This window comes from Cebus imitator, unplaced genomic scaffold (assembly GCF_001604975.1).
Source record: "Cebus imitator isolate Cc_AM_T3 unplaced genomic scaffold, Cebus_imitator-1.0 Scaffold18, whole genome shotgun sequence".
Lineage (NCBI taxonomy): Eukaryota > Metazoa > Chordata > Mammalia > Primates > Cebidae > Cebus > Cebus imitator.
Window position 1 is genome coordinate 6,607,779 of NW_016107333.1, and position 12,602 is coordinate 6,620,380.

At 47.2% G+C, this 12,602-nt stretch overlaps 1 protein-coding gene and 1 long non-coding RNA gene across 2 annotated transcripts in view; one reads left to right on the top strand and one right to left on the bottom strand.

The window, feature by feature from the left end:
• Positions 1 to 1,771: 1,771 nt before the first annotated feature.
• On the bottom strand, positions 1,772 to 7,119 carry PROCR (protein C receptor). The gene is made up of 4 exons (XM_017513551.2): positions 6,831 to 7,119; positions 4,179 to 4,430; positions 2,688 to 2,966; positions 1,772 to 2,435 (listed from the first exon to the last, which is right to left on the bottom strand). Exons 1-4 carry the CDS (start codon positions 6,898 to 6,900, stop codon positions 2,320 to 2,322), a joined length of 717 nt encoding a protein of 238 aa, XP_017369040.1. The 5' UTR covers positions 6,901 to 7,119; the 3' UTR covers positions 1,772 to 2,319.
• The window catches only part of LOC108292576, an 11,533-nt gene continuing 3,098 nt past the window's right edge, over positions 4,168 to 12,602 (top strand). Inside the window, exons 1-2 of the long non-coding RNA XR_001820325.2 lie at positions 4,168 to 4,233; positions 11,627 to 11,722. This is a non-coding gene — a long non-coding RNA (uncharacterized LOC108292576). The remainder of the gene's footprint in view (positions 4,234 to 11,626; positions 11,723 to 12,602) is intronic.

Here is a 12,602-nt window from a genome sequence, read left to right on the forward strand (position 1 = left end):
AAATATCCAAACCAGATCAGCTACTAACTTTCTTATTCTCCCTAAACATGTTTCCTAATCTAAAATGAGAATATCTATCTTACAAGACCAAAGAGAGTTTATTAGATGATAACCACAAATTATGGAATTCCAAAAACTATATAGCAATATGTAAATGATAGTTACAAGAGTAAGTCACAGCATAACATTTTCCTTTCTTTCTTTTTTTCTTTCTTTTTCTCTCTCTCTCTCTCCCTCTCCCTCCCCCACTTTCTCTCTCTCTTTCTTTCTTTCAGTCTCACTCTGTTGCCCAGGCTGGAATGCAGTGGCACAATCTCAGCTCACTGCAACCTCCTCCTCCCAGGTTCAAGTGATTCTCCTGCCTCAGCCTACCAAGGAGCTGGGACTACAGGCACGAGCTACCACACCTGGCTAATTTTTGTATTATTTATTAGTGGAGATGTAGTTTCACCATGTTGGCTAGGATGGTCCCTATCTCTTGACTTCATGATCCACCTGCCTCAGCCTCCCAAAGTGCTGAGATTGTAGGTGTGAGCCACCACGTCTGGCCAGCATAAAGTTTTTATTTGTGTATTTCTTCCAATTATACGAGACATCTTGCTTTGTGTTGTTCATTTTTGTATATGTTTTATTTTCTGAAGGAAAGACTGGGCTCCTTGAGAAGGATCATATCCTAATCATTTTGTGTCTTCCAAAGTACATAGCATAAAGCCTTCTATATGGAAGTTTCTGACAAACATTTATTAAATGAGTAAATAAATTAATGATGTGAGATATAGTGAACATTTATGGGTTTTTGTTGTTTTTACTTTTCTATTTTATTTTTCTTTTGTTCTGTTTTTGAACCCAGGAGGTTGAAGCTGCAGTGAGCCATGATCACGCCATCAACTTTAGCCTGGGCAACAGACCAAGCCTCTGTCTCAAAAAACAAAAAGATAATATATGTTTAGTCAGCAAATAAAGCAGTGACTTCTGATCTCCAGGCCTCTCGTTTGCATCAACTCTTTTTTTTTTTTTTTTTTTGAGATGGAGTCTTACTCTGTCACCCAAGGCTGGAGAGCAGTGGTGTGATCTCAGCTCACTGCAACCTCTGCCTCCCAGGTTCAAGCGATTCTCCAGCCTCAGCCTCCAGAGTAGCTGGAATTACAGGCAAGTGCCACCACACTTGGCTACTTTTTGTATTTTTAGTAGAGACAGGGTTTCATCGTGTTGGCCAGGCTGGTCTGGAACTCCTGACCTCAAGCGATCCTCCCGCCTTGGCCTCCCAAAGCACTGGGATTATGGCGTGAGCCACCATGCCTGGCTGACAAAACACATGCTCTTAAAGATCAAATTATATTGCTTCTCCATGGAAACCACAGGTAGATAGTATTTGAAGCCATGGAGGTCAGTAGGTCACTCAGAAAGGGTATAGTTCAAAGGGGAACAAAAGGAGCCAAAAAAATGGAATTCTAAGGAAGCCAGCATTTCTAGGGTGAATCGAGTAAGATGACATCGTCAAAGGGATTGAAAAAAAAAATGAAACAGAGTAGTTTTTAAAAGTTGAAGTATGGTATCTCAGAAGTTAAGGTAAAAAGGGAGTTCTAGTCCTGTAAATTTGCAGATACCACAGAGGGTGACGGTTTGACAATTAGTGGTTACTGGTGATCTTACAGCAGTGTCCAGAGAAGTCAGATTGCAGAGGGTCTAACAGTGAGTAAGAAATAAGGAAGCAGAAGAAATGGGTACAGGTTACTTTTCCAGAAGATTTGCAAAGTGAAGGAAATAACAATGCCTTAAATATAATAAATTTATTAATATTATTAACTGATTAATAATTCATTACTGTCATATGACTTGGGTTTTACATTTCCACAACTTCTTCATGTTACTTCTTTTTACCCTATTATACCAGTGTCCCATCCCAAGTCTGACACACTTGGAAGCATTGAATGTTGTATGTTGGTTGTGGATGACTTGTTTATTTGGTTGTATCTTTTGAATGCCTCAGGTGATTCTGTCTGTCTTTGGATGGTGGGCCATAGGCCCCCTGTCCCAATTCCATCATCTGTTTTCCACAGAGACAGATAAACATTCACTTATCAGACCAATTCACCAAAGCATGCAAGTTCTTAAATTCTTAGCAAACCAAGTACTTTGTCCACTTCTCCTCTCCATCTCCCTTCCTCCAACCTTCAGTGGATAGATGTGGGAGAAGAAAGGAGCTGTCACTCTGAACCTTCTGGTGTTTCAGTTGGGGAGTCTGGCTTCACGGTAAGCTGAGACTTTCCCTTGCCAGCCTCCATCAATCCAGCCCCTTCTGAAGGGGTTGGAGAGTAATTAACATCGCCGTCCGCCTGTACACAGGAAGATGCCCACAGCCACACCAGCAATGATGAAACAGCCCACCAGGACGCCCAGCACCAGCGAAGTATAGGAGCGGCTTGTATGGCTTCCTGTAAAACATGCAGAGAGTTAGCCCAAAGAATAGACCCCCAAGGAGTCCATGATTTGAGTCAAACCCCAAAGCGTTTCTGCCTTAGAGGAAAAGGACCCGTTCACCAACTGACTTAAGCAGAGTGTGTTCTGTCCCAAATCCCCAGCTGCAGGTCTCTTGTTGCTCTGGGGATGCATCCTTTAGGTCCATCCATTTGTCTGGAACCCGCCCTCTCCCCAGCTCTCAGGCCTGGGCCCCAGTCCCATCATACCTTTCATGTTTTCCGTGGTAATATGTTTCTGCACATACTGCACACAGGTGTCCTCCAGGAATTCCCGCATTTCATACCGAGTGCGGTTGTAGGCGTTGAGCTGCTTCAGGGTGTAGGTGACCACTCTTGAGGGGACCTGGGTGCCTGCCTCCCACAAGGCTGTCTCTGGCCGGAAACTCACAAAGGAGCTCCCATTCACAGCCACTTGGAAGAAGACATGGGCTCTAGAGCCCTCGGGAGGCAGCTCACAGCCCAGGAAGCAGCGGATGGTCAGAGGAACTGTGGATGGGGAGTCAGGGTCAGGGGACTGTGCAGAGAAGGTGCCAGGTGTGGGGGGAGGCCCAGCGAGGGAAAAAGAACACAGGAAGGCGAGGGTCAGTGGTGTAAGGAGAGGGGAGTCTAGGTCAGGGAACTGTGGGGAGAAGGGCCTGGTGCTGTGAGGAGGGGTTTGGAGTTAGACTGTTAGAGGCTAAGAAAGCAGGGACTATGATGAAAAAGGGAAACTGTCAGGCCTTGTTCAACTGGTGATAGAAAAAAAAGTGTGGGGGGAGGCAGGTATGGTGGCTCACACCTGTAATCCAAGTGCTTTGGGAGTCCAAGTTGGGTGGATCTCCTGGGGTCAGGAGTTCGAGACCAGCCTGGCCAACATGGAGAAACCCTGTCTCTACTAAAAATACAAAAAATTAGCCAGACGTGGTGGCATGCGCCTGTAATCGCATCTGCTTGGGAGGCTGAGGCAGTAGAATCGCTTGAGCCCGGGAGGCAGAGGTTGCAGTGCGCCGAGATCATGCCACTGCACTCCAGCCTGGGCAACAGAGCAAGACTTCGTCTCAAAAAACAGGCGGGGTGGGGGCGGGGGAGACTAGGAGAGAAAGGAGTTAAGGGCCGTGAGGGGAGGGAGGAGGTGGGGCTTTGAGAAAAGAAACTGGAGTCTTTGAGGAGTTGGGGTTGTAATGGGGAGGGAGCGGGGCTTTGAGAGAAGAAATTGGGGTCTTTGGAGAGGATTTGGGGTCCTGAGGGGAGCTAACAGCGAAGTCGTTAACTTCTATGAGGAGAGGTGGCTGGAGGGTGGAGGGTAAAGTCCTGGGGTTTGGGAGGAGAAGGACTGTGAAGCCAGGGGTGAGGAGTCTTCAGGGGACCTTCGAGGTCACGGTGTCAGGGCCTCCCAACAGGGTCTGCCCCAAGAGTTTATGCCAGCAGGACGACCGCCGGAGTCGGGGCTTTCTTAGAGGGGACACCTGCCTCTCTCCAGCCCGCACCCGGCAATCTTTAAAGGCCCAGGCGCCACAGAGCTCCAGTGGCGGCAGGGTCCCTGCAAGTCCCTGCCGGCCTCCACCCGCCAGGCCCCGCCTCCACCCGCCAGGCCCCGCCTCCACCCGCCAGGCCACGCCTCCACCCGCCAGGCCCCGCCTCCACCCGCCAGGCCCCGCCTCCACCCGCCAGGCCCCGCCTCCACCCGCCAGGCCAGGTCCCCGCAGCGCGCCCACTCACAGTCCAAGCTCCGCTCCTGGTGCACCAGGCGCACGAGGCCGTGGAACTGCAACAGGTAGGTCTGCAGGCTGCTCTGCATGCGCGCCCAGCTCTCGGGGTCCTGCAAGGGCTGCAGCTGGAGGATCGTGACGTTGGTGCCTGGGCCTTCCAGCACGTGCGTCAGGTGTCCCCCCAGCGACGCGTTGCCCTGGTACCACACTTGATAGGGATCGCGAAAGTAGGAGATCTGGAGCATGTGGAGACTTTGCAGGCCTGCGGGCAGAGTCAGCGTCAGCCTGGGCCGGCGTGGGAGGGGGCGGCGGGCAGCGGGAGATAATAACCCCCTACTTCGAGGCTGGCCGCCCACCTTCTAGACCCTTCATAAACCATAATGTGCCTTCCCGTCGCTTCTCCCATTTGACGCTCACAGTAACTCTGCCAGGAAGGCAGGACAGGGATTATTATCTCCGTTTTACAGATGAGGAAACTGAGGCCTGCAGTGGAAGAGACACTCCTCTCTGCCTCCTTTTTCACACTCAGCTCTCCCTCCTCGCATTTCCTGTTGGTTAACAAATCCTGACCTGAATAAAATCCCAATTCCATCTCCTGTTCTCTATCTCCTCTTCCACTGCCCTGGTTCAGGCTTCATCCGTTTTCATCTGGACTGGGGTCGTAACTTTCTGCTTCATCTGCCCGATCGCTATTCCGACCTCCACCTGACCGGGATGAGAACCTGTCCTTTTCCTACTTAAAATCTTCCAGTGCTCTACGACCCCCCCCCGCCCCCCCCCCCCCCCCCCCCGCCCCTTCATTAATCAAAACTAATCAGAGCCACTGCCCATTAAGTGCTTATTATGGCCTGGGCAATGGACTTTACATACGTTATTATCTTTGTGCCTTTTCCCAATGGCTTAATGCAAGTAGCTACTATTATTAACCTCAGTCTACATGGGAAACGGAGGCAGGGATAGTATAGCAGAGCCAAGGTTTGCATGTAGGCAGTCAAGTCCAGCACTCTTAGCCACTCTATGACCCTGCCTCCCCACAGGATCAAGTCCAGAGTCTTTAGTTGGGATTCAAGGCTGCTAGAGACCTGGCCCCTGCTGCCTTTTCCGGCCGCTTCCTGCTGCTTATGTATCAGACTAGTTGGGGTTCCTCATGCTGCCTTTGGCTGACACATGAATAGCATGTTAGGGTTCCTCTGCCTCCCTTTTTCTGCCTGCCAAAGTGTATTCATGATTTAAGACCCAGCTCAGAGACTGGATGCAGTGGCTCACACCTGTAATGCCAGCACTTTGGGAGACCGAGGCAGGTGGATCACTTGAGGTCAGGGATTCAAGACCAGCCTGGCCAACATGACGAAACCCCGTCTGTACTAAAAATACAAAAATTAGCCAGGCGCTATGCCCTGTAATACTAGCTACTTCTGGAGGCTGAGGCAGGAGAATCACTTGAACCCGGGAGGTGGAGATTGCAGTTAGCCGAGATCATGCCACTGCATTCCAGCCTTGGTGACAGAGCAAGACTCCATCTCAAAATAAATAAATAAATAAGAAGACCCAGCTCAGTTGCCCTCTCCTTCGAGATACAGTGGGTCTGTTTCAGTGGTCCCAGACCACCATATGTTAGTGTGTATCTCACAAGATTCTACCTGGTTGTCTCCAAACACACACAGGCTACACTGGACTCCTCTAGGCTATGGAAGCATGCCTGGTAATCTCTGCCTCCTACATCCAGAAAAGAGCCTGGCACAGAGTTGATGCCCAGAACACATTTGAATGAGTCCAGGGTTGTAAATCTGTTTGTGTGGGCGGGTCCTGACTGTGTTTGCATTTCAGAAGCTGTGCTCTGTATCTATAGATGTGAATAAGTGTATTTATGGATAACCCTAGACAGGGTCCTTAACGACTCTGTGACCCAGTTTCCTCCTCTATAAAATGGAGATAGTAATATTACCCACCTTTCAGGGTCTGTGGGAGTTAAATGGGTCAATACATATATTAACCATAGTGAGCACTATTGAATACTGGTTATTATTTGCTGCCCCTCTTAGGGGGATTGTGAGGGGCGGGAAAGGAGGCCCTTGTGCAATTATAAGGGAGGGTAATAACTCCCTTTTCTGCTTAAACAGGGCCACTTCAGGCAGCCTGGTTGCCCATAAGTTCTCCTATTAGGCACAGCATCTCTTTCTCCCCAGTTCCATCAGTTGTACCCAGTCTTCCATTTTCCCTAGCCTCCCCTCACCTCTCTCTGTCCCAGTCTTCCCCCAGTTCTCCCATCAGTTCTCCCAGAGTCTTCCCATTCCCTCCATTTCTCTTCTCATCTGAATCTCTTCCCGTCTTTCCTAGATGTATCCCTAGCTACCATCACCCTCAGTTCCCCTTTCTGCCCTCTCCCTGAGGCTGATTCTCCTACCCTCTCTGCTGGTTTCTTTCTCATTTTTCCAGTCATTCTGTTTTCCCCAGCCTCCTTCATCTCTCCCTCTTCAGGGGCTTAACTGTACTAACTCACCTTGGCTTTGAGATACGAACCAGTCCCCAGGACTCTGCCTGCCCTGTAGAGAGATCTAGCTAGTTGCAGACACAGACACTGTGAGATGTATTCTGGTCTTGCCATGTATTCAGATGGATTCTCCAGAACCATCCCGAGGCAGGAGATGTGCCCCCGACTCACCATCTGAGGCTTCTTGGCTACAAAAGGCCCCGCCAGACAGCAGCAGTATCGGCAGCAATGTTGTCAACATCCTAAGGTTAAGGCTCTGGACCTGGGTTCCTGGCTCTGGCAGGCTGGGGGCTCCGCTGGCGGCAGCCTAGGGAAAAGAGAAGTGAGGACTGTCTGGGAGGGGTGGAGGCTGGGCAGAGGAGGATGGAAGGATGCCAGGAGATGGGAGGAGGAAGAGGGTGTCGCGTTTATAAAGTGTTATTCCTACTCTGTCTCATTTCCTACTAGGGGGCCGGCCTCCCTCCTGCCCGCCCTCTGCCCCACCCTTCATTGCGCCCTCCTGCCCAGACCTGCCTTTTCCCTTCTCTCTGGGCTGCTTCCAAGGAACCAGAAACAGCGAACGGAAAAGGGGGAGAAGGGCTTGGTGAGAGGTCCTGCCCACTCTGACTCAGGGGGTGGGGCATTTACTTTTAACTTACAGCACACTCCTGGGTATAGGATCAGCAGGTTACTGATGGGGAAATTGAGGTCCAGAGAGGTGCAGGGACTTGCCCAAAGTTTATACATCATGATGGTGACAGGTCCAGGATTAGAATTTAATTTTCCAGTATAATGGCTACATTTTACCAGAATTTTAAGTAAATAGCAATTACACAATCAGGGATCTTGCTCTCAGAAATAGTCATAAAATGAGTGTAAAGCAGCTCGTTCACTGCAGCATTTTTTTAAAAAACAGGAGAAAATTATGAGCAATCTGTATAAATCTCAGAAGATGACTGGGTACATAAAGCAATATTTCTGAAACTGAGGTCATAATTTCTTAGTGGACACTGAAAACAATTTAGCAGATCATGGTTAGCATTTTTAAAAAATGAAATAGAGCAGAATACAAAATTTCAGTGCATCACCCTTAGTAAGAGAAAGTGTTATTTTGTGAAACATTTGCCCTGTTGTGTATCTGTGCTTTGGTTTTGTGTGCGTGTATGTTTCTATGATGAGTTTTGGATAGCAGTGTAGAATGTGTTTCTTACTCTAGGAAGCAAGTAGAAAAGTTTTAAAGTCACACCCCCAAGCTATGTTAATCTATCCTGTGAATACTATGTAATAGTTAAAAAAAAATACACCCGCATTTTGGGAGGCTGAGGCAGGCGGATCACCTGAGATCAGGAGTTCCAGACCAGCCTGACCAACATGAAGAAACCCCGTCTCTCCTAAAAATACAGAATTAGCCAGGCATGGTGGCACATGCCTGTAATCCCAGCTACTCAGGAGGCTGTGGCAGGAGGATCGCTTGAACCCAGAAGGTGCAGGTTGCCTCTGATCATGAGATGGTGCCATTGCACTCCAGCCTGGGCAACAAGAGTGAAACTTTGTTTCGAAAAAAATAAAAATACACCTCCCCTGCCCAACCTCCATTTTATTTTCATCATATTACTTAGTACTACATGAAATTCTATTCTTTATTTACATGTTTATTGTTTGAATGTTTTACCAGAATGTAATCTCTAAGAGAAAAGACGGTGTCTATCTTGTTCAGTACTCTCCCTGGAAGAGCACACATCACATAATAAATATCAGCAAAGTGAAAGACTGAATGAGATAGTTATGATGTACATACATGTCCAAGAGTAAGTTGCAGAATACTATGTACAGTTTAGAACTATTTGTGTGTCAACCACACACAAAACCACTAAACAACCTGTTTGTTCACAGGAATAAATGAATCTGGAAGGAGGTACACTGGACATAACAGTAGTTTATCTCCAGGGAGGGGTCTGGGATTAAGAGCATGGGTGTGTATGTGTGTGTGTGGTGTGTATGTGCAGGGTGGAGGGTAGTGAGCAAACTTGTGAAAGGCTTTATCACTCTAGTTTGTGAAGAATTTCATCACTATGTATTGTTTGAAATTTTCATATCTAGAATATGATCCTAGGCTGGGCGTGGTGGCTCATGCCTATAATCCCAGCACTTTGGGAGGCCGAGGAGGGTGGATCACCTGAGGTCATGAGTTCGAGACCAGCCTGGCCAACATGGTAAAACCCCACCTCTAAAAAAATGCAAAAAATTAGCCAGACGTGATGTTGTGTGCCTGTGATCTCAGCTACTCGGGAGGGTAAGGCAGGAGAATCGCTTGAGCCCGGGAGGCAGAGGCTGCAATGAGCCGAGGTCATGTCATTGCACTTCAGCCTGGGCAACAAAAGTGAAACTCCATCTCAATAAATAAATTAATTAAATAATAAAATAATAGGCCGGGCATGGTGGCTCACGCCTGTAATCCAAGCACTTTGTAGGCCAAGGCGGGCGGATCACCTGAGGTCGGGAGTTCAAGACCAGTCTGACCAACATGGTGAAACCCTGTCTTTAAAAAATAATAATAATAATAATAAAATATATATATTTTTTGAGATGAAGTCTCACTCTGTTGCTAGGCTGGAGTGCAGTGGCGTCATCTTGGCTCATTGCAACCTCCACCTCCCGGTTTAAGGGATTCTTCTGCCTCAGCCTCCTGAGTAGCTGGGATTATAGACACGTGCTACCACGCCCAGCTAACTTTTGTATTTTTAGTGGAGACAAGGGTTCACCATGTTGGTCAGGATGGTCTTGATCTCTTGACCTGGTGATCCACCTGCCTTGGTCTCTCAAAGTGCTGGGATAACAGGTGTGAGCCACCATGCCTGGCCAAAATTTTTTAATTAAAAAATGTCACTTCTGATATGGGGTCTTGCTCTGTCGCCCAAGCTGTAGTGCAGTAATGTAGTGCAGCCTTGACCTCCCGGGCTCAAGTGATTCTCCCACCTCAACCACCTGCGTAGCTGAGACTACAGGTACATGCCACTGTGCCACCACACACAGCTAATTTTTTTAAATTTTAACTAGAGAGGGGGTCTCACTATGTTGCCCAGGCTGGTCTTGAACTCCTGACCTCAAGCAATTCTCTGGCCTTGGCTTCCCAAAGTGCTGGGATTATAGGAAGGCGCCACTGCACCTGACCAAAATTAACTTGGTGTGTGTATCTGTGTAGTTGTATATACACAGGGAAAATGTCTGGAAGAGTACTGTCAGTGGAGATTACCTCTGAAATATGGGATTGGGTAAAGGGCTGAGGGGGGTTTAACTTTTTATTTTATGTACTTCTCCCTGGAAAGTTGACATCATAGTGAAATCTGGGACAAACTCTGGACATAAAACAGGAACCCGTTCTCTGAACTGAATATATGCAAGAGCTTCCATGCTCACCTCTCAGGTGTTGCAAACTGGCTAAGAAATAGCATCAAAGTCTTCTCTTTTTGCAGCTTACCAAAATGGTCTTGTTGGAACAAGAATGGAAACCTTGTTTTCCTGCACTGGGCCTCAGGAAAAGTAGAATAACTTAAATCACTACCAATTTATATTGTCTTGTCTTTTATTAAAAATTATGAAAAAAAAATTTTTTTTTTGAGACAGAAGCTAGGTCTGTTGCCCAGGCTGTAGAGCAGTGGCGTGATCTTGGCACACTCCCGGGTTCAAGCAATTCTCCTGCCTCAGCCTCCCAAGTAGATGGGATTATAGGCACCTGCCACTACCCCTGGCTCATTTTTGTATTTTTAGTAGAGATGAGGTTTCACCACATTGGCCAGGCTGGTCTCGAACTCCTAACCTTAGATGATCCACCCACCTCGGCCTCCCAAAGTGCTGGGATTACAAGCTGAGCCACCACATGTAGCCTGAAATATTTCATTTTTGAAGAGTTATTTCATGCTTAAAGGATTGCATTTCAAACATACCTATCCCCACCACCCAGCATAAAAAATAAAATATTACTAATATAGTTGATGCCCCCTATGTACTCTTCCCCAGTTGCATCTCTCTCCCCCGCCACAGCCCCTGAAGTGACCACTTCAAATAAAAATTAAGATTTGAGAGTTTTCATTTCCTTATGTATCTATATACTTACACTACTTATTTATATATCCTTAAACAATAGCTAGTGGCATTTCACATATTTTGAGCTTTATATAAATGGTATTAAAATGTGTGTATTCTTCTGTACCTTTTGCTTTTTTCACTTAATATATTAATAAGATTTATTCATGTGGCTATGTGTAGACCATTCATTTTCACTGCTTTAAAACATTCCAACTGGGAAGGTGTAATCCCAGCACTTTGGGAGGCCAAGGTGGGTGGATCACTTGAGTCCAGGAGTTCAAGACAAGCCTGGGCAACATAGTGAGACCCCATCTCTACACAAATAAAATAAAATTAGCTGGGCATGGCGGGGTGTGCCTGTGCTCCCAGCTACTCAGGAGGCTGAGAGGTAGGAGGATCGCTTAGCCCAGGAGGTTGAGACTGCAGTGAGCTGTGATCATGCCACCGCACCTCAGCCTGGGCAACAGAGCGAGACCCTGTCAAAAAAAAATCCATTTTAGGAATAGATCTTTATTTATGTATTCATTCTCTTGTTGCTGAACATTTAAGTTTTTTCCAGCTTTTCACTATTACAAACAGTACTGGTATGAACATTCTCATACGCAAGTCCTTGTGCGTATGTGGGAGTTTTCGTAGGTGCAAACTGAGAGTGGAATTTCTGAGTAATAAGGTATATGCATCTTCAATTTTACTAGATACTGCCAAACTGTTTTACAAAAAGGTTGTGCCAATTTACATTCCCGGCAGTGTATGAGAATTCCCTCACTTCACATCCGTGCCAGCCCTTGGCATTATCAGATGGTTGGGTGTAAAATGGCATTTCTTTTTGGTTTTGTTTTGCGTTTATCTGATTCTTAGTGAGGTTGTGCATATTTTTGCTTTGCCTTTTTTCTCCGTTGAAGGCTCGAAGGGTGCTTTGGGATGGAGGGTAAGAGAGTTGCTGGGCCCATCCCGCAGACCCTGGATGAGCAACAGATGAAAGGAGTACTCAGACACATGTATGCAGTGTAAAAGCAGCGAGGGGGCCGCCCAGCACTAGTGGTGAAGAAGAGAGAGCCACAGCCTAGAACAGCTGGACCTGCTTGCTTTTATTCAGTACAGCCTGGAGCAAACGAAATCTTCAGGTAATTAACATTATTGTTCCCCAAGGGTGGTTTCTGGACAACCTGAGTAAACAAACCAATTTAAGATGAATTCCCCTACACTGTGTTGTATCTACTCCTGGCCCTCTGCCTCAAGGTGAGAGAACAGCTGCTGCCTTCAGCTTATTCTCCCCCGAAGCTATGCAGAGCCTTCTGACTTTTCAGAAGGCCTGCTCCTTTCCCCATAGTTTCTCCCACCACTGTGAGCGATCTCCTACAGAGAGTGTATGACTGAACCAATTTGGAATTGAATGCTGTGAGCCTTTGATCTAAGTGGGTAGGGTCTGGGTCCACTTTCACCAACATTACTTTACACAGAGCTCATTACATGGAGGCTTTTCTTTTCTTTTTTTGTTTTTGAGACGGAGTCTCACTCTGTTGCTCAGGCTGGAGTGCAATGGTGTGATCTCTGCTCACTGCAACGTCTGCCTCCCGAATTGAAGCGATTCTCCTGCCTCAGTCTCCCAAGTAGCTGGGATTACAGGCACGTGCCACCACACCTGGCTAATTATTGTATTTTTAGTAGAGATGGGGTTTCACCTTGTTGGCCAGGCTGGTCTTGAACTCCTGACCTCAAGTGATCCACCCGCCTTGGCTTCCCAAAGTGCTGTGATTACAGGCATGAGCCACCATGCCCGGCCACATCCAGGCCTGCCTTTCTTTTCTTTTCTTTTTTTTCTTTTCTTTCTTTCTTCTTTCCTTTCTTTCTTTCTTTTTTTTTTTTTTTTTTTTTTTT

Bases quoted from the DNA above. Each gene is read 5' to 3' on its own strand.
- PROCR (XM_017513551.2), bottom strand. From the start codon at position 6,900: ATGTTGACAACATTGCTGCCGATACTGCTGCTGTCTGGCGGGGCCTTT. The intron at 2,967-4,178 runs GTGAGTGGGCGC...CCCCATCCACAG, and splicing joins CCAGGAGCGGAGCTTGGACT to TTCCTCTGACCATCCGCTGC. The intron at 2,436-2,687 runs GTATGATGGGAC...CATGTTTTACAG, and splicing joins TACCACGGAAAACATGAAAG to GAAGCCATACAAGCCGCTCC.